The sequence below is a fragment of the Ovis canadensis genome, chromosome 19 (genome assembly GCF_042477335.2).
Source record: "Ovis canadensis isolate MfBH-ARS-UI-01 breed Bighorn chromosome 19, ARS-UI_OviCan_v2, whole genome shotgun sequence".
Taxonomy (NCBI): Eukaryota; Metazoa; Chordata; class Mammalia; order Artiodactyla; family Bovidae; genus Ovis; species Ovis canadensis.
This window is the reverse complement of record NC_091263.1, coordinates 59,721,279-59,743,510: the sequence shown is the minus strand read 5'-3', so window position 1 is coordinate 59,743,510 and position 22,232 is coordinate 59,721,279. Positions and strand designations below refer to the sequence as shown.

At 37.8% G+C, this 22,232-nt stretch overlaps 1 protein-coding gene across 1 annotated transcript in view; it reads right to left on the bottom strand.

Moving 5' to 3' along the window:
• The window catches only part of ERC2 (ELKS/RAB6-interacting/CAST family member 2), a 1,004,571-nt gene that overhangs the window by 512,404 nt on the left and 469,935 nt on the right, over window positions 1-22,232 (bottom strand). Inside the window, exons 9-10 of the mRNA XM_069561579.1 lie at window positions 14,933-15,073; window positions 10,045-10,185 (exon numbers count right to left, since the gene is read on the bottom strand). Of these exons, the coding sequence (XP_069417680.1) occupies window positions 10,045-10,185; window positions 14,933-15,073 (282 nt within the window). The remainder of the gene's footprint in view (window positions 1-10,044; window positions 10,186-14,932; window positions 15,074-22,232) is intronic.

Below are 22,232 nucleotides of genomic sequence, written 5' to 3'. Positions count from 1 at the left end.
GCTCCAAAATCACTGCAGATAGTGATTGCAGCCATGAAATTAAAAGATGCTTACTCCTTGGAAGGAAAGTTATGACCAACTGAGATAGCATATTCAAAAGCAGAGACATTACTTTGCCAACAAAGTCCATCTAGTCAAGGCTATGGTTTTTCCAGTGGTCATGTATGCATGTGAGAGTTGTTCTGTGAAGAAAGCTGAGCACTGAAGAACTGATGCTTTTGAACTGTGGTGTTGGAGAAGACTCTTGAGAGTCCCTTGGACTGCAAGGAGATCTGACCAGTCCATTCTAAAGGAGATCAGTCCTGGGTGTTCATTGGAAGGACTGATGCTGAGGCTGAAACTCCAATACTTTGGCCACCTCATGCGAAGAGCTGACCCCTTGGAAAATACCCTGAAACTGGGAAGGATTGGGGGCAGGAGGAGACGGGGACGACAGAGGATGTGATGGTTGGATGGCGTCACCAACTCGATGGACATGAGTTTGGGTAAAATTTGGGAGTTGGTGATGGACAGGGAGGCCTGGCGTGCTGCAACTCATGGGGTTGCAAAGAGGTGGACACGACTGAGCAACTGAACTGAACCAAACTGAAATATGAATTGGCAGAAGAGATGGGATTTCAAAGGATATGATCATGCAGCGGATACTCATATGTGTAGAAACATTAGAGGGGTCTCAAATGTGTCTTGGCCACTAGCACGGTTACCCCCAGTACCTCCAAATCAGACATTTGCCCTGCAGCAATGTGGATATAAATGAAGCACTAAATTTAGGACTCAGCATGTCTAAAGATTAATTTAAAATTCATAAGAGGCTTCTGGAGATGATCCCTGAGCACAATAACCATTAGGGCTACAGCAATGAAGGTTTGCAGACTGATGAAAAAAATGATATTACTTGTCTCAAATTAAGAACTAAAGAAAGCAAAGAACTCAACTGCAGAGAAATGGCACAGTGTTTATAATAACAAGACAAAACTCATTCAGGAGTAGAGACTGGTAGTTAAGCTGCAGAAAGGTTATTATTATAAGAAGTAATAGGGATATATAGGCAACGTTTTAGACTCCTAGGAAATGACATTAGACTATCACTTAACAAAATGAAGTGACAAAAGTTAAAAGTTTCTAAAAGTAGAAAGTTTATTTCTACTCTAAGAAACAACCAGTCCATTCTAAAGGAGATCAGCCCTGGGTGTTCCTTGGAAGGAATGATGCTAAAGCTGAACCTCCAATACTTTGGCCACCTCATGTGAAGAGCTGACTCATTGGAAAAGACTCTGATGCTGGGAGGGATTGGAGGCAGGAGGAAAAGGGGACGACAGAGGATGAGATGGCTGGATGGCATCACCGATTCAATGGATGTGAGTTTGACTGAACTCTGGGAGTTGGTGATGGACAGGGAGGCCTGGCGTGCTGCAATTTATGGGGTTGCAAAGAGTTGGACACGACTGAGTGACTGAACTGAACTGAACTGAAGATACAAATGCTCCCAGGAAGATATCAAAGCTTAATTCTTATTTTTCCTACTTTAGTTTACACCGGTGGACATAGGACTAACTATAAAATAATCTTGTTTAGCAAAAACAAGTTATAGTTCACCAAATTTTGTAGGGTGGCCATGTTTAAAATAAATAAGAATAAAATAAATTTCTTAGGTACCAGTAACTGGTTAGAAAACAAAAGGAGAAACACACAACTCATAACAGTAACTTAAAAATTATATACATAGAAATGCCTTAGGCTATCCATAAAAAGAAATATCCTAGGCCTGTAATAGGAAAATGAAAAACTTAACTATAAAAGATAAGTGAAATAGATAAAAGCTGTATCAAGTTCATAAATTGGAAGAAAAATATCAGAACAATATTATTCTAAAACTATTTTGGATGTTAAATACAAATCAAGTTAAAATCAACAATTGTGCTATTAAATTAGCAAGGTGATCCTAAAGTTTACCTGGAATGATGGAAAATTAAAGGTTAAGAACATTTTAAAAAATGAATAAAAAGCAGAAAGAAGTAGAATAGAATTTGTTTCACTAGATCTTCAAAAATATTATAAAACCATGATAAATAAAATTCTGATCCCACAAGCAATGGAACCTCACCACTCAGCATGAAGCAAAACAATCTAAAGATAGATGTAGTTAAATGGATATAAAAAGTAACTTTAAAAAAACCTAATATAGGTGAATATTAATGAAATTCAAGGATGATCTCTAAGCACAAGGCAATGAGGAAATCCTAAAGGGAAATACAGGTCAAGAACATAAAAATAGTTTTCTATAGAAAAAACTTGAAGTAAATAAAATCTTGCCATAAATCTGAGAAAGCCTCCATATAAAGCACAAAATAATTCATACAGTCCAATGAGCAAAACAAAAAACTCAAAAACAAGTGTTTAAATCACTTAAAATTATTTACAGAAGAAAACTACAAACAGCTAATAAATGAATTAAAAACTTCAGCCACATTAGTAATTAATGATAGCAAAGTTAAAGTGAGAAAAATATTCCACCATGCATGTGTCACAGTTATGTAAAATGATAGTTTTCCTGTGTGTTGGTCTAGATGTGACGGAATGCCTTTGTTCAGAGCTGGAAGAACCATGTGACAGATCAGGCACTACTCGGAGCTTTTAAAAGTCCTTGGCCCCTCATTTTATTCTACTAAAAAAATGCAAATGTGGGGAAATTAATATGGAAAGATGCTCTTTGGACTATTATTTATACTGGCAAAGAAAAAAAATAGAAGAAAGAAAGAAATGATTAATGTTTGGAGAATGAGCACATAGAATAGAATATTGTTAAAACCATTAAAATGGTGTTTTGGAAGAATATATGAGAAAATTTTGATGATATGCAAGAAATACAGGATATAAAAGTCAATAAAAGCTTTGACAATTTGGTGAAAATAAGGAGTATTAGACAAGAAAAAGAAAAGAATGGAGCTAAAGAGAAAAGGAAGAAAAAAGGAAAAAAGGGGAAGGAAGGAAGGAAAAGGGAGAGAAAGGAGAGAGAAGAAAGAAAGAAGGAAAAAGGTAGAAAAGGAGACAGGAGATGAAAGAATACTGACAGTCAATCAAATGATGTCTGAGTGGGGAACAACCTATATGTTCTTAGTTATTATTTCTGCACAGTAAGATGTCTTATTACTTTTATTTTCTGCTATATCCATCCATATTTTGGCAAACTCTTCACTGTGGCCCTAATCTGCTTTTTATAACTGGAAAAAAAGATAATTTTTAAAAAATTCTATAAAAGATAGAAAATTCATCATGTTGCATACCTATCAGTCTAAAAAACAAACTGAACCCTTAGAATATCTGCAGACAAGAGGAGCTAAAATACTGAACTATTCACTATGGAATCAGAGAAGGCAATGGCACCCTACTCCAGTACTCTTGCCTGGAAAATCCCATGGACAGAGGAGCCTGGTGGGTTGCATGGGGTGTCCATGGGGTCACTAAGAGTCGGACACGACTGAGTGACTTCCCTTTCACTTTTCACTTTCATGCATTGGAGAAGGAAATGGCAACCCACTCCAGTGTTCTTGCCTGGAGAATCCCAGGGATGGCGGAGCCTGGTGGGCTGCCGTCTATGGGGTTGCACAGAGTTGGACACGACTGATGCAACTTAGCAGCAGCAGCAGCACACTATAGAAAACAGTATAAAGGTTTCTCAAAAAGCTAAAGGCAGTTGTCATATGATCGAGCAATCCCTCTCCTGGCCAGATATTCAGACAAAACTATAACTCAAAAAGCTACACGCACCCCTATGCTCACAGCAGCACTATTCACAATAGCCAAATGTGGAAACAACCTAAATGCCCAGCCACAGATGAATGGGTAAAGAAGATGTGGCACAAACATACAATGGACTACTACTCAGCCACGGAAAGAATGAAATAATGCCATTTTCAGCAACATGGATGGACCTAGAGATTATCACACTAAGCGAAGTAAATCAGAAAGAGGACAAATACCATGTGATATCACTTACACGCAGCATATAAAATATGACACAAGTGAACTTATCTACAAACCAGAAAAGGGGAAAGAGGGAGGGAGGGATGGACTGTGAGCTTGGAATGAGCAGATGCAAACTATTACATCTAGAATGAATAAACGAGATCCTCCTGTATAGCACAGGGAACTATCTTCAATATCCTGTGATAAACCATAACGGAGAAGACAATGGAAAGGAATATGTATGTGTAACTGAATCACGTTACTATTAGAGTAGAAATTAACACAGCATTGTAAATCCCGTATACTTCAGTAAAATATATTTTTTAAAAGAATAATAACCTATTTTAATTGTCTATATTCCCAGTATGTCCAAACAATGGGAGCTTAGTTAACTCAGGGAGAAAAAATTAGTCCATGACTTTTGACTTGGTCACCTAAAGGACTGAAAAGTTTGCCTTTGCATCCTAAAGACCCGTCACTGGGTTAGAGGAAAGGCAAAATCCAGAAGTATCAGGTCATCACTATTTCTGGAAATGGTCTACAGGTTAACAGAACTGTTTCTTTCGCCCTACATATCCTGACATGGATGGTAAATTCCTACCAGAGTTTAGGTAAATCAGAGCTGCTGCAGCAACAAAGCCCTCCCCACTTGCCCTCCATATACCCCAAAACCTGATATACTTTGTTTTTCTCCTGTCCTTAACTAATAAGTGTGATATAATTTCAGTGTGGTTACTTTACATCTCTTTAAAATGATCTAAAGAAAACACATACTTTCTTCAGGGTTAGTTAATATTCAAGCATGAAGATATCCCAGTTTTAATTTGTCTTCACATCTCCACTCACTTGAGCCTGCTTATTAACATGTCCATTCAAATATTAAGAGAAAAGAAATTTGGATTATTTTTGTTCCTCTGCTAAAAATCATATGTGGGTACAGAGTTTAATAAAGATGCTCCAATGAGGCTTGAAGAATTCTGTTTCCTAAAGCAAAATTTGTTTCCAAGGATGAAGGGTGGAGGGTGAATCTGAATAAATACACCCAAGCATCTTGTGTATCATGCTATATACAACTAGGAGGAATAACTTAACAAAAAGTTATTGGGCAAATTATTTCCTTTATCCCTGCAATTCCTTTTTCCCATAATGGGAATTTATAAACAAGAAGTAATTAGAGTGCAAGATAGCACAGATCATATCTGCCAAATGACAAATCCCATTCACTTTATGTATTATTTCTCCCATTAAGTCACCTGAGTTGACAAAATCCCCTTTCTTTTTAATAAGTTAAAGAAACAGACTGCTTCATATAGATATACACCTGTCATTAGGATAAAAAGCAAACAAACAAACAAAAAACTAGCAGTGGTATCTGGGCTATTTTACACATATTTTTATTAGTTACCTGTTTTTTGTTTTTGTACCATTAAGTTATAATCAAAACTGTTACAGTTATTAGGAGAGTATATTTTAGATTATTTTCAAATAACAGGTTTTTAACCCTTGCAAAACCCATAATAATGTTAGGCATTTAGCAATCTCAAAGGGCATAGCCCTACTTTAAAATTTAAATCTATTTTAACTTCTATCACTTGAATATAACATACATTGAGCTGTTTGCTATTTTACAAATGTTTTTCCTTTTGGCATAGATAACTCTGAAGAATGTGGGAAAGATTTCATGAGCCTAGATCTGCACCTGACCTAAGTTTTTCTATCACCTTAGAGTTAAGACAGAGGTAATACCAGAGCTGGCAATATTTCCTTGAGTTCTTAATTTTTAAATTTCACAGACAAAAGAAATGGCAATGGCCTCTGAACAGGTCATTTCTTTTGACAGAATGGAAATGGGAAGAGATTCATAAATATTTCAAAACTTCCCCAATATGGCACACTGTGACATGTAATCAATGGATCCTCATGCTTTTATATGTTACAGCGGGAACTTTCAGAAATGACTTACTGGGTTGTACATCTGATTGAACAACTGCTCAGCTTGCTACATTGCAAAGTTGGGGAGGCATTGAAGCACAGACAGGGAAAGAAGGAAAGATCCAGAAAAACAGCATTAGCTCAACAAATTCAGTGCATTTGCACAGACAAACTGGTGGTTAAAAAAGAAGAAATTTCAGTTTCTAAACATTCCACACTGAAAGTGAGAGGCTCTAGGGAAATAGAAATGTTGACTTTGGCTCCTTTAAAAGAATAGCTGGAATAAGAAATTTAAGGTTTGTGTTACTTTCCCTTTCTCAAGTTAAATAACCCATGAAATAAAGAAAGCTGTCCACTTTTGATGATACATGAAGTGCTGGCCTCTAGCAATGAATCAGAAGAAGTGCTCTTGGCCAAGCCTGCAATTTATTACCTGAACTTCAAAGATGGTAATAATAAAAGATTAATTAAATCTTATCACTGAATTTATAGCTCTTCTTTTATATTAACACAAGCTTGACTTTTCTATTCAGTCTAACTTTAGAAAAATATAGATTAGCAAACAGCAGGTTAGCAATAGCAAAATATCAGTAAGCAAGACATTACAGGATTAACAGTAAATGGGAAAAGAAAAGAATTAAGTCAGTAGGAAGATTAAAGGGAATCAAAATACAGTATTACCCATTGTCTATTACCAGTTCCTACTAGTAGTTCGTAATTAAAAAATACAGTTTTCAGTGTCTATCCTATTATGTTCCAAGTCCTTTAGAATCTGTAATGCTCTTCTGTTTTATGGAAAAGATATAAATGTTTGTGGATTTAAAGGTACTAAATATTATTTTAAATAGCATCCTCAAATTATAGATCTTAAATACCTGCATCATTAATTTGGGACTCAATGTCAAGGGGTAGAAGGCGAAACACTGTAAGCTTTAAGCCAAGGCATTCCTTTGACGAGCAAGAATTTATTTTTCTTCAGCTTTGATGAAGTAAATGATAATTTTACGTGGTTTTAAGAAATACCTTCTTCAAAGATGTTATTAATTGGAAAATGACTTAAATAACATAAATCATGGCATTCTGAATTTCTATTGCTTCTGAAATGATTTCTAGTCATATAAGATAAATTTATGTCTACATATTGAACACTAAATACTCACTAATATGAGTAAAGATTTCCTTACAAGTGAAACTCCAACAACAATGTTGGAGTTCATTGACAAAACTGGAAAGATGGGGAAGGAACAAATATATCCTGATAACCTTGCTGCCTGACGATGAGAGAGAGTTCTCTATAGACACGGGGTGGTTATAAGGGCCACAGTGCTCACAGGCCTTACTTTGGCAGCTGCGTTGAGTTTGAAATCTGGCTGACCAGGTGTGTGGAGCTGTTTTTAAGAGGTGGGATGGAATGTGTAAGAAGTTCCTTTTCTGCCTTTAGTAACCATTTTCAACACAAACTATTTGGAAATGTCTTAAATTGACATAGTGCAGTAAAGAGTTAAAAGCGTGTATGAATGTCCTCCACAAACTTTTCTGTTAAAAACTCATCTTAACCAATTTCTAGCATTGTTTATAAGACAACTGCAGACTTAAATCACAATTTGGATTCCACTGTCACTAGCAGACAAGGTTTCTGTTCAGCTAAACACATCACCAATGTTGTATAGATTTTATGGCAAAAATACCTGAGCGCTCACAAATCTTGAGCAAAACTCCACTGGGAACTCATGGTTTATTTATGACATAATAAAACTATTATGTTTTCAGCTTTCATTTAGTAACCCTTTATATTTTATTCACAAGTCACATACCCTTGTATTTAAAAGGAGGCCCAGACACTCCTTAAGCTTTTATAGCTGCTTATTTTTCCATGAGTAAATGATGTGTATATATGTATATTCACAAATTTTTGGCTTATATTTTCAAATATTTCATGTAGACTTCAATTCTTTTTAAGGTGATGGGTACTTGAGGTTTTTACGGAATTATTTATTAGGAGAAATTAAAGGCTACTAGAAAAAGTATTTCAAACTTTTGAATTTAGTTGATGTAGAGGGCCAAAAATAACAAAATAATTACTGCAGGTTAGGTATAAAAATATTTATATTATAATTACCTTATTTAATCTTACTGTACTATGCATGTAGGAGATAATATAAGACAAATATATACTTAGAAATAAATTATCTTTTCATAAATTTAATAGGTCCTTTATAGCAAGATAACCCTATTTGTTACTTTATTCCTGGTGATGTGGCAGAATGCTAAAATGTTGTCAGGAATAATACTAAAATATTTATCAGATTTGAGCTACAAATTTCAGTATATGGTGTCTATCTGAAAGTCTAAGGAAATCACATGCTTTCACTGACTCTGCAGCTTAACTGAAACTATGTTGAAAGACACTAAGTTGAATTGTACAGATGTTCACCTATTAAACTAGCTAAGTCATGTTCATGGAAACTAGGAACATCAATATATGAACATCAGTATATGAACCTCTTACTTTTAAGAGGCTTTCCAGTTCCACAGATCCCTTACACTAAAACGGAATGCCCTTGACTCCATAACGGTTCCTCAGAGTTGATGAAAGGCAGTTTTCATGCCCAGGTGTAGTGGGAGTCCTCCTTCAGGACCTAGCATACTTCAAGTGAGGTGAGATGACTCAAAGACCACCATAAGGAGCCAGCAAAATTCCCTTACAGAGTTATCTTGGAGTCTGCTTTATGATCACAAACATGTTCATTATATAAAAAGTACCATTCATAGGTTCATTTCTTCATATGCATATGCATGTATAACATATTGCAGAACACATTCATATATGTGTCAAGAATATATATCATACACCCAATGCATAAACAGCCAAGTCAATCGCCATTTAAACACCCTCAAAGGGGCAATTTAAACTCTATTCATTGCTTGAGATTTCTGCTTAAATAGACTTCACTTTTAAAAAGTGAGATGATGAGTAGATTTGGAAATGGACTTTGTAATAAAAAGATTTTTTTGCTCTTTTGTTGTAAAGAGATTTGATCCATATATTTATCTTTTTCTGTATTACTAAGGGGACTTGATTAGTGTGGAACCTCATGACAGTTTCCTAAAATTCTATGATGATGTGAACACAGGATAATCACATTTCAGTTATACATTGCATCATGCATATGAAATAGTATATTGTTTTTAAATATCCAGAATAATTTCTCCACAGATATATGATGCTTTCACATCCCTATTATCCATATCATATATTTTTATAACTTTAGCAAATGAATCCCCATTTCAGTGTGCTATGAGTTATACATAGTCACACTTTATTATATGGTTTGTTTGTTTAGATTCTTATCATCTCTTCTGAATAAGTTTATAATTGTCAAAGGGAAACAAAATGCTTAAACTCATAATGTTATGAGTTTTACGTGAACAATGAATGCAGACGTACCAAACAACACAAGGAAAAAGTCAAAGGAAGGATGCATGACTGGAAATGTACTCCACAAAAATGTCCAGTTCAGATAAAACATGTTAATGCTGCAATGCAAAGACCCTGTTTTCTTTACTGTTTTCTTCAACATATAAACTTGCTTAAATATTAAGGCCATTTCTGGTCAAGTATAAATAGTCAATTCATACTGCTTCCAAGGATTTGACTATTTTCACCAACTTCTAGAAATTTAACACTGTTGGGTAAACTTCTGCAAAGTCCCCTCTCCCCCAAAACTGACCCGTTACTGAAAAGTAGTAAAAGTTTATCAATCTATAACAGGGCTCCTGGATTCTTTGACTTATTGAAAACATTTACTGTAAAACATTTATCTTTCTTTATGGTTGAGATTTGCCCAGAGAGTAATGGCTGATCTTTATATTTTTTTTCACTTCTACTGCTATTTTCATCTATTTCTCAAGCTTTTTTTGCCTTTTTTTTTTTTTTTTTGCCCCAGACAGGAAACCTAAGATAACTTTTCATATTCAGAGACAGATCTGATGCAGACTTCTTAGGAATAAAGATTGCTTAATTAATCCTTTTATCAGCAGATGACAAAAGATACGGGGTTTCTGTTTTTTGAAAAATGTCTCTTCCTTTCCTATTTTATCAATTCATTATAAAACGAGTACGTTTTTTCCTTAGATATCACTTACCTTTTTTAACTGTGCTTCCAATTTGCTACATTCTTCTTTCTTTTGTTCAATGGCTATTTCTAGAGATTTTAATTTGGAGTCCCTTTTCAGCCCTGCTGAGGCTAATGAAGATGCATGTTCCTTGAGGTCAATTAAACTAGACTGAAAGGAAAAGAATACCAGTAAGTAAAACAGTGCAATTTCTACTAGCAATGTCTTCAATTTTAATACACTGACTCCATACATAGCAATAAAGTGTGCATTAGACAGACAGGGTAAATAAGTCTTACTTAGGTAACAATAGTTGACTCTGGCCAGGAAATTAAACTTGGCCAGTTTATAGAAGCAACCAGGATCTAATTGCAGTAGAGTCAAATGTGACCAAATGGTGTGGTCAGTAAATGCATGTTTCATGTCTCAAAGTTATGCTAATGATCTAAGTCCCAAGGTAGTCTCTACACATCATGGCAAAACAGACACCCTGAACCTTCCGTTTACATTTACTGCTGTCAGGTGGCACAGCATCTGAGAAAAATATGAAAGAAAATACCAACTTTAATGCTTTTCTCCCCCCAAACGGCAAATCATGTAAAAGAAGAATCCAAGTAAGTCTTTATCAAATTCCATTTATTTAGCAGAAAAATGACCAATGTTATTTCAAACATCTCTCATAGAATCAAAGGTAAATTTATTCAAAAATTCAGAGCACATTTTATGTCTTAGGCCTTTGTAAATCCAGATTCAGGAATATAATGAATCCCCCCAACTCAGACGTGGGGTTACCCAAGTTGTCCAGAAACCAAGAGGTTCCCTGTATAGTACAAATTCCAAAAGGTAAAGAAATAACACTTGCATATATCACAGTACACAACTTTGCTACCTAGGAGGACAATGTCTACCAGCAAACATGGAATGGTTAGCAACATCTAACTATGTGACTAAAATGTTCAGGTTCCACCCAAAACCAGACATGATGCATTTATTTTATATCCATTTGCAACGCCTAGGAAGACACCAAGCAAACAGTAGTTTCTTAGTTAATGATGTGGTCTAATACTTTACTGCATAATGAGCACTGGAATAACCATATTGATGACGATACCACCACAATCACCCAGCAAGCAATCCAAGTTCTAGCAACTCTCTGAGTGACAGGTTAGCCATTCTCATTTTTCAGGTCAGGAAACTGAAGCTCACATGAGGCCTTGTCTTCAGCAAGGTTCTCAAGCCATTAATGGGAGATATGTCTCAAACCCAGGTTTCCAACTCCAATTTCAATGGTGTTTTCATGTAACTTCCACAGAAATAATAAAGGACCTTATAATCCTGGTGGCTCAGATGGTAAAGAATCTACCTGCAATGTGGAAGACCTGGATTTGATCCCTGGATTGGGAAGATCCCCTGGAGGAGGGCATGGCAACCCACTCCAGTATTCTTGCCTGGAGAATCCCTTGGACAGAGGAACCTAGTGGGCTACAGTCGATGTGGTTACAAAAAGTCAGACATGACTGAGCAATTAAGCACAGTATAATCCACATACTTTGTCACGGTGAAAACTATGATCACCCCAACTAAATTATAAGTTCCTTGCTAACAAAAATTGCTTGCCTTTATAAATTTTAAATTGCCAGGTGTAATATTAATAGCTCTCTGTGTCAACTTAGCCAGGCCATAGTCTCCAGTTACTCAATCAAACACCAATCTAAGTGTTATTGTAGAGATATTTTGAAGATGTGACTAACATCTACAATGAGTTCACTTTAAGTAAAGAATATTCTTCATAATCTGGGTGGGCCTGATCCTATCAACTGAATGGTCTTAGAAGCAGAACTAGGTTTCCTTCAGGCAGAAGAAACGCCTCCTGTGGACTAAAGCATTAGCTTCTGTCTGAGAGTTTCTAGCCCATCCTGCCTTCTGTGTGAATTCTGTGTGAATTTTGGACTTCCTTAGCCAGCCCCCATAACTATGTAAGTCAATTCCTGCAATAAATTTCTTAATATGATTAAACTTCTTAATGCAGCTCTGTTTTTCTGATGGAAGCTTGACTGACATACTAAGCCCAGTGGCAGGCACATTATTATACAGGAACAATAAATGTGTACAGAAGTGCCTGTCTGAAATTCATACAATGTAACCAGTGTTTACAAAATTATTTTCATTTAAAGTTTACACTCTACCAAGTCATCAAAATCTCTTTTCAATTAGAAGCACATATAAATATACATATTGCTTTTAGGGTGCAAACACAGGAATAACATTTGGAACCCGTGAAGAAAACTGTAAACGAGACAGAAGCTTCAGTGCCTTTTCTTTCATACTAACTATAGGAACTATGGACTCTGCAGCTCTTATATTCTTTATATATCAAAGAATGATAATCTTATAAAAAAATAACTTCTCTAAAAACTAGTGAACTTAAATTTTGGAAAACATAAATTTTGCTTCTAAGCTTCCACTAAATTCCTATTTCTGATCAATTCTTTCCTTCTTGGACTCCTAATTTAGACAGTATTTTAACTGTTTCAGGTAAGTTCAGTCACTCAGTCATGTCTGACTCTTTGCAACCCCATGGACTGCAGAACACCAGGCTTCCCTATCCATCACCAACTCCTGGAGCTTACTCAAACTCATGTCCATCAAGTTGGTGATACTATCCAACCCTCATCCTCTGTTGTCCCATTCTCCTTCTGCCTTCAATCTTTCTCAGCATCAGGGTCTTTTCAAATGAGTCAGTTCTTCGCATCAGATGGCCAAAGTATTGGAGTTTCAGCTTTAGCATCCGTCTTTCCAATGAATATTCAGGACTGATTTCCTTTAGGATGGACTGGTTAGATCTCCTTGCAGTCCAAGGGACTCTCAAGAGTCTTCTCCAACACCACAGGTCAAAAGCATCAATTCTTCAGCACTCAGCTTTCATTATAGTCCAACATTCACATCCATACATGACTACTGGAAAAACCATATCTTTGACTAGACGGACCTTTGTTGGCAAAGCAATGTCTCTGCTTTTTAATATGCTCTCTGGACTGGTGATACCTTTTCTTCCAAGGAACAAGCGTCTTTTAATTTCATGGCTGCAGTCACCATCTACAGTGATTCTGGAGCCCAAAAAATATATAGTCTGTCACTGTTTCCATTGTTTCCACATCTATTTCCCATGAAGTGATAGGACCGGATGCCATGATCTTAGTTTTCTGAATGTTGAGTTTTAAGGCAACTTTGTCACTCTCCTCTTTCACTTTCATCAAGAGGCTCTTAGTTCTTTGCTTTCTGCCAGAAGGGTGGTGTCATCCTCATATCTGAGGTTATTGATATTTCTTCCGGCAATCTTGATTTCAGCTTGTGTTTCATCCAGCCTGGCATTTCACATGATGTACTCTCTATATAAGTTAAATAAGCCGGGTGACAATATACAGCCTTGACGTACTCCTTTTCCTATTTGGAACCAGTCTGTTGTTCCGTGTCCTGTTCTGTTACTTCTTGACCTGCATACAGATTATTCAGGAGGCAGGTCAGGTGGTCTGGTATTCCCATCTCTTGAAGAATTTTCTACAGTTTGTCCTGATCTACACAGTCAAAGGCTTTGGCATAGTCAATAAAGCAGCAGTAGATGTTTTTCTGGAACTCTCTTGCTTTTCGATGATCCAGTGGATGTTGGCAATTTGATCTCTGGTTCCTCTGCCTTTTCTAAAACCAGCTTGAACATCTGGAAGTTCACAGTTCACATACTGTTGAAGCCTGTCTTGGAGAATTTTAAGCACTATTTTGCTAGCATGTGAAATGAGTGCAATTGTGTGGTAGTTTGAGCATTCATTGGCATTGCCTTTCTTTGGGAGTGGAATGAAAACTGACCTTTTCCAGTCCTGTGACCACTGCTGAGTTTTCCAAATTTGCTGGCATACTGAGTGGAGCACTTTCACAGCATCATATTTTAGGATTTGAAATAGTTCAACTAGAATTCCATCACTTCCACTAGATTTGTTCATGGTTATGCTTCCCAAGGCCCACTTGACTTCACATCAGGTTTAAAATTGCCAAAATCCAAGGGCTGAAGTGACGCTCTGGAGCTGGGACATTAGCAACTATGCTGGGATACAATCCAACAGGGCAAAAGAACAAACGTGTCATAAAGGAGACAAACATGTTCTGCAAATAAAATGAAGTGTGCAATTGTGGACTACGGCATGTATCTCAGGGTTTTGGAGACTGGAGAAAATAATGTGCACATTACTGCTTCTCAAACTTCACCAAAGCACTGCTAAGTACGCTGAAGGGGTTATAGGTATCCCTCAGTACATGGATACTTTTCATAGCCACCACACAAGAAATTTCTTTAAAGCAGGTTGTCTGACATTATAAATGCAGATGAGATTTGTATTCTGTATTCATGTTTGCACTAGCATTAAAATACTGTTTTAGACTGAGCAGCCACAACCTTTTCCTATGGGCCCAGCATGGTACCACATCTCCTAACCTGGGGGTGTCGACTGATTCGTTTGAGAATTGTAGATGAATGCATAGCACCCAACACAAGGATTAGTACCTAACAGGCCCTCAGTAAGTTGGAGCTATTGTTTTTACTGTCAGGGCTTTTGTTGTTCTTGTTATCTCAAACAAGAGATCATGAGATCCTCCAAGCCATATGAACATGGCAAGACAGCAGGAAAACTTTCAACGGATTACCTTATATGTGGTTATTACAGTACAGAAGATATGCACAGAGCATCACCGGATGAAGGGAGTCACAGTAAATACTGTTCTGTAAATTCAGAGAGCTTTATAAAGCAAAGGTAACTAGATCCCCCAAGTCTTCACACAGTCCCTCAAACTAAGTCTCTAGTCTGCCTGAGCTACATGGATGTGGGTTGATGAGGACCGCTCGTGTGTGCACTTGTTTTTCTGGACTCACCTCTTTTTCCGTCAGCTCAGCTTGTAAAGCATTGACCTTCTCTTTCAGGTCTTTGTTTTCTTTTCGGAATGATTCTATCTCTTCTAGTCTTTCCCGATCATCTCTTTCCCTTTGTTCTTTCAGACGCTCAATTATTCTTTCCTGTGAGGCAATTGCCCAATTAAAGAGAAAAAAAAAGTAAGACTATCAGTGTACATGCCAAGGCATGCTACAGAATGAAATAAGAAGCAATACACACTGAGGGAGAGGGAGAGGGTGGGATGATTTGGGAGAATGGCATTGAAACATGTATACTATCATGTAAGAAACGAATCGCTAGCCAAGGTTTGATACAGGATACAGGATGCCTGGGGCTGGTGCACTGGGATGACCCAGAGAGATGATAATGGGGAGGGAGGTGGGAGGGGGGTTCAGGATTGGGAACTCATGTACACCTGTGGTGGATTCATGTCAATGTATGGCAAAACCAATACAGTATTGTAAAGTAAAAAAATAAAATTTAAATAAAAAAAAAGAAAAAAATTTAAAAAATAAAATGTCCTATAATTGGAAAAAAACAGAAACAAAAATAGTAGTTACTGATAGGCACCACTGAGCTTTGCCAATGCTATTTTTTTTTTTGAAGAATCAGTTTTGTAACATAGATTAATAAATCCCATAAATTATTTAAAAAAATTTAAAAAATTGAAAAAAAGAAGCAATACACAGAAGAAGTGCTGCTATGTGTATTGGACTCAACATACACAAGGTATTCAAAATTGCGTTTGTGAAGAGAGGTTGTGCATAACAGTATTTGGGAAAGACAGTCAACCGCAGCTTTCAGCTTGTTAACCAAAGTTAGTACCACAAGGTTGTCATGGACCTCAGGGCTCAAGTTCATGGTGGTATCAGGGATTTCCAAGAGCAATTCCAGAAGAATGAGGTTCAGGCACCAAAACCCAAACCCTCATATGAGGAAGAGGAAGACACAGAACCAAACTCTTGGATCAACCCTCTTTGCTTGGCTTTCCCATCTGCTGTCAAATAACCTTCCTTGATTTCTGAAGAGTCTTTTTGTGAGAAAGAGGATCAGAGAGGGGCAGGACCTAGACCCTCGAGGACATAAGGCTGAACTCACGATGAGAACTTGACACAAAATAAGCATTAAGCTCATTATGTAAGTGATTATTTACTTCCATGTTTTTTCCAACGATTTCTTGGCCGTCAGTAGAGACTCAAAAACATTGCTAGAGTTTCTCAGAGCTATCTGAGGTACTGTTCTCCTGGGTGGGCTACAGTCCTCATTTTGCCACAAATACTTAACTCACAACTCTCAAAAAGGAAAAAAAAGAAAACACTGTTAGAATCTCACCTAGTCCTCATCACATCTGTACAATCTGAACTAGGACTACGGGTTACAGAGTAGTGGGGAGGAAAGCCAGGCTTAGAGAGGCCAGTTGACTCATCCAAGGTGACCCAGCTCTGAAACAGAAGACCCACCCTGACACCCGGGGCTGTCTGAGTCTTAGTCACGCCCAAGAGAACACACTGCCACAGACACAAGCCATTCAGGGAGATTTGAGTACCTGACTGCCCTTAAGTTTTATGTCTAAATAAAAACATTACTCTGGTAGATATATTTTCCAAACAGATGAAATCTTTCTGATATCAAAATAAGAACTTTTTTATTTTAAGGAAAATTCTGCTCAGGTAAAATTTGAGTTAGATTTCTGAAACTTGTGTCAAATTATACAACACCTATTTGGATTTTCTTCTAGATGGTCATGTTAAAAAAAATTTGGTGCAAAAATGATTCTTAAGAATATTGTCTTTCATATTCTGAAATTCCCTGGTGGTCCAGTGGTTAAGGATCCACCTGCCAATGCAGGGGACACGGGTTTGATCCCCGATCCAGGAAGCTCCCATGTGCTATGAGGCAACTAAGCCCATGTACCACAACTACTGAATCCCACTCACCCTAGAATCCATGCTCTGCAACAAGAGAAGCCCCCACAGTGAGAAGCATGTGCATTGCAACTAAAGTAGCCTCCACTCGCTGCAACTAGAGAAAGCCCATGCGCAGCAATGAAGACACAGCACAGCCAAAAACTAACATTAAATTAAAAAAAGAATATTGTTATTTATATTCTTATAAGTATACAGTAGAAGACAAAGCCTGATACGTAAGACAACTATAATTATAAAATACACAGCTCTTAAAAATACAATGTTTAATGTAGAGGGAAGTTAGTTTGAACACTTGGCCTATGATTTAAGATCCCCCAGGTAAGTACTTTGGAGAAGGCGATGGCACCCCACTCCAGTACTCTTGCCTGCAAAATCCCATGGATGGAGGAGCCTGGTAGGCTGCAGTCCATGGGGTTGCAAAGAGTCAGACATGACTAAGCGACTTCCCTTTCACTTTTCACTTTCATGCATTGGAGAAGGAAATGGCAACCCACTCCAGTGTTCTTGCCTGGAGAATCCCAGGGACAGGCAAGCCTGGTGGGCTGCCGTCTATGGGGTCACACAGAGTCGGACATGACTGAAGTGACTTAGCAGCAGCAGCAGCAGCAGCAGGTAAGTACTTAGGCTTCCCTGGTGGCTGAGATGGTAAAGAATCCACCTAACAATGCGGGAGACCTGGGTTCGATCCCTGGATTGGGAAGATCCCCTGGAGAAGGGAATGATAACCCACTCCAGTATTCTTGCCTGGAGAATCCCCATGGACAGAGGGGCCTGGTGGGCTATAGTTAACAGTGTCACAAAGAGTTGGACACGACTGAACGACTAAGCACAGCACAGCACAGCACAGGGAAGCAACTGCACTAACCCAATGACAATAATTTATATGTCTAATGCTTTCAAGGGGGGAAGAATACCACTGTTGTTTTTAATTATTTAAAAACACCTTGAAATGAAATATATTATTACAATAGTGAGGGTTGAAAAGACATAAATGAGTCTATTAATTGTCTGTATTTGTTTCTTCTTGATTTCATTACTATCCTATTTTACTCATCTGTATTATGGGGGAGTCAATGATTATGTGATAAATGGAAGAAGGAAATGGTCTCAGTGCACAGTAAATCTCTCAAGGACTTTTAACAATTTTAGCAATTGAGCCCACACTGCCTTTGGCCTGCATCTACTGCCAAAGCCTCAGAACTGGTCACCCAGTAGGCAGACCCTCTCCATCCTGTCACTTACACCCCATAGTGTTGGAGTGACATTTTTAAAGCCCCAAACTGACCATGTGGTGGTGGCTTAGTCATTAAATCCTATCCAACACATGTAACCTCAAGGACTGTGGCCCACCAGGCTCCTCTGTCCATGGGATTTCCCAGGCAAGAATACTGGAGTGAGTTGCCATTTCCTCCTCCAGGGGATCTTCCCAACCCAGGGATTGAACCTGGGTCTTCTTTACTGACTGAGTTACCAGGGAGGCCCTGACCAAACTGCTCACATTGTTTAGAAACTTTCCCAGTAATCACTCTAGCCAGAACACGTGGCATTCATTCCCACTAGACAGGCTTATTGCATGATCAGTCTCTTAGCCTAGCTTTCCAAAGGGCAACATTCAAATCTTATAATTCTCTTGACTTAGGCCTGAGCAAATTGCCTGGCATACAACAGGCAATTAAAAAGGCTGAGGGAAAGAACAAGAATTCAAATTAGGGGTCATCCTGTCTTCAAAGAAGAGAAATAAAATTAAGTATGCATGTTAACATTCAGAAGGTGTCAGCATCACTTGGAAATGAGGTTGATCTGCTCTAAGCACTTGTACTATTGACTGGGCATTGATGACAAAGCAAATCAGCAAGCCGTTTAATGTTTTTAAGTGTTATTGATGATTCAATACTACAAAATATTTCTCTGTCAATCACAAAACTAATTTAACCGTCAGCTACGCAGGGCCAGATGTCAAAAACATGTGTTAAAAGGCCTTAATATGCCATGATCTACTTGATTAACAGCTAACTTGCAGAAATTCCAACAATGTGTTCTTGTTTTAGTCTTATTTGCATTGGCAAGTGTTCCTTGTGCACCCATCCGGCTGTGCACAGGTCTAATCTACTTGCGCTTTATCACTGGATGGGAACTGCATGGCAGTGGCCTCCAGCTCTGCTATCTGGCTGTCTCAACTGCTTATCTGCCATGTGGCTTTATAAATACTGGGGGCTCCATGAGCTTCTGTGTGTCAGTCCTGGAGCTAAGTCATACTCAATCTTAACTCACTAAGGGGCATTATTATAATTTTTTTTTACACACTCTGCATATCTGAATAAGTTCTGGGAAATTAAAAGGAATAATACATTCCCTGGGGTGAAATAATAATAAAAGGTGACTAGTGCCTAATGGGTTCTATTCATCAGCCCAAAAGACAGCAAATAATTAAATATTCTTATAAGTCTACAATTTCCAGTTAATCACTGTCTTTTTTGCACCATGTCTTATTGTAGAGGATCTGTTAATTTATATGTGGATAGAAATGGAACTTGTAAGGAAAAGGTCACTGAAAGAGATTGTACTGTCAAACACAAAGACCAGAACATTTGAGTTTAGTCCCATTCCATCACCCATGAGCTGAGCGGTCTTGGGATAACCCGGGGGGGGGGGGGGGGCAATTAAGTCCCAATCAAGGGCCAGCCTAGGGTACAAGTGGCTTCCCAGAGTGCTGCGCTGAGAACTTAACTGGTGTCACGGTTGATTAATGACGTCTACCCAGGGCCCAGAATAGACACTGGACCAGAATAGAACAGTGCTGCACAGGTCCCAAGTTTTCATTTCTGGGCATGTCATTTCACTTCACTGAACCCAATTCCCATCTTTAAAATGAAAGAGCATGGAGTTACTGTTTCTCACAGTATGGCCTTCCAAACATCTGCATCAGAATCATTGGTCATCCTTGTTAAATCAAAGACTCCTGGGCCCCACAGCAGAGCACAGAATCAGAATCACTAGGATATGGGACCCAGGGAACTATATTTTAAGAAGTTTTCTTGATTAGTGGTCCCCAACATTTTTGAGAATTTTTCCACGTACTGAGGCGGGGGTAGGGGCAATGATTTCAGGATGATTCTAGCTCATTACATTTACTGTGCACTTTATTTCTATTATTATTATATCAGCTTCACTTCAGATCATCAGGCATTAGATCCCAGAGGTTGGGGACCCCTGCTCTAGATGACAAGATTATTTTGGATACATATAGAAGTTTGATATCCACTAGAATATAAACACTTACAAATGAATCTACTATTCTTTATCCCCTGACAGGGAAATTTGCCAAATCCTATCAAGTTGTCTTGTCTGTTTTTCAAATACACGATGTTCTGATTTGGGGCACCTTTTGAAAATTCCCTCTGTGTTTGCATTTATTCTTTATCAGGTAAAAGGCTAAAAGTAGGATGTGTATAGGGTTTGGAAACCAACAGCTCTCTGACCAAAGCTGCCCCATAGAGCTATTTTGTTCAACTTGAGCATCATATTTTAAAATCTGAACTTGAACATTTTGAGGTAAATCAACGATGCTCCAGCTTGTCATAGTCACCAGCAGTCCCAACTGCTTAACACCAAATCCACTTCCCTCATTTTTGCTCCCTGCCTGACCCTACATGGCATCTAAGTTCTCAACTCCTCATGTACAGTTCAGTACAGATTTTACATGCCTGAGACTGTGGATCGGCAAACTGAATAATTATTGTCAAGGTCATTCCAAAATATAGTGGAGTTCACAGGTCAGCTAGTTTAAATGTACGTTTTGAAGATAAGGTACTGAGAGGAGAACAGATTTGCCCCATGTGATGCAATTATCAAGTAGTGGGGACAGTTCGAGAGGGCCAGACTCCCATAGACCCCCAGATTTCCTTCCTTGGCCTCCCTTAAATCTCAGAGGAAGTGCGTTTAAGTAAAAGGAGTAGTTTCAGATTCAAGAATTGTTTGGGGACTTAAACTAGAATAAATCAAATCTCAGTAGGGAGAAAAAGGGTAAAATCCTGCCAAGAATACATGATATGGAAAAGAATATGGTGTAAGTTTATTTCTGTATATTTGGAGAAAGAAATCAAGGGTACAAATGGACTGACCATGTCACTGAAAGACTGCAGAAGGGATACATAATCATTCATAGTTTTTGAAACAACATTCTTCCACTCAAATTTTATAAACAAAATTACTACTAGAAAGTTTTGATACTAAATTCTTAAAAATTGTAAAAAAAAATTTTTTTCCCTCAAAAATCATCTTATTTTTCCAAATAAAATCTCATCTTTTATAAATTAAAGTTGTACTCTTACAATTTTATTAGCAACATTAAGACTCTATAGCCACTGAAATCTGGCTGCTTTTTTACATTCTATATTTTTAGCATAGAGCAGTGATTCTTAGACTAGAGTGCACATCACAGTCACCTAGAGAGTGCGATGAAGTGCAGACTTCTAGACTCTACTCGAGGCTCCGATTCAGGAGGTATACATGGGGCCTAATAATTACACTTTTGACAGACATCTCCTGGTAATTCTGATATAGACGTCAGATAAAACTTTTTTAAGATTCACCGACTTCTGGAATCAGTGGGCTATTTAATCTAATTCCCCCATACTACAAATGGGCAATTTGAGGCCCAGGGAGTGAGAGTTATTTGTCAAGGTCACCCAGTTAGTGGCAGAGCTGAGACTGGCTCCTAGGCCACTATCCACTAGACCTCATTACCTCAAGGTTAATGATAACAGGGAAAATAGTAGGAAACAATGCTGTTATTACAGTGTGAAATCCAAAACAAAACAAACAACAAAAAGACCCCATTACCTCTTGCATTTGTGGGAAATCCTACAAAGTGCTACAGAACAAGAAATGATGAGAAAGACACAGAAAAACAGCATAATGGGGTCTACTTACACAGTTCAAAACTTAAGATTTCTTTGCTTCAGAGTTTGAAAATAATTATGTCAATAACATGGACCTACTTAAAGATTACACTGATTCATGATATGTCCAACCAAAAACAAGATATCTTTCTTCAGAATCCTTGCCAACTTTACCTCATCTGCTCTTAGATACTGATTCTTTGACACCTAGGAAGTGATGGGGGATATAACATGCAAATTCAACTCCAAGGCCTACTGGTGCCCAGCCCAGCACACTACACACCCTCTGCGGGTAGGAGTACAAAAATGCCCAGAGAATGAATGAACTAACTTGGGTAGAATGAAATGGACTATAAATCATTTTAGGAATCAGTAAACATCAGAATGACCTATTTGCCTAATAGATTTTCTTCATTCTTTTGGTCAAAGTAATCCTTTTAAACATCAGTCAG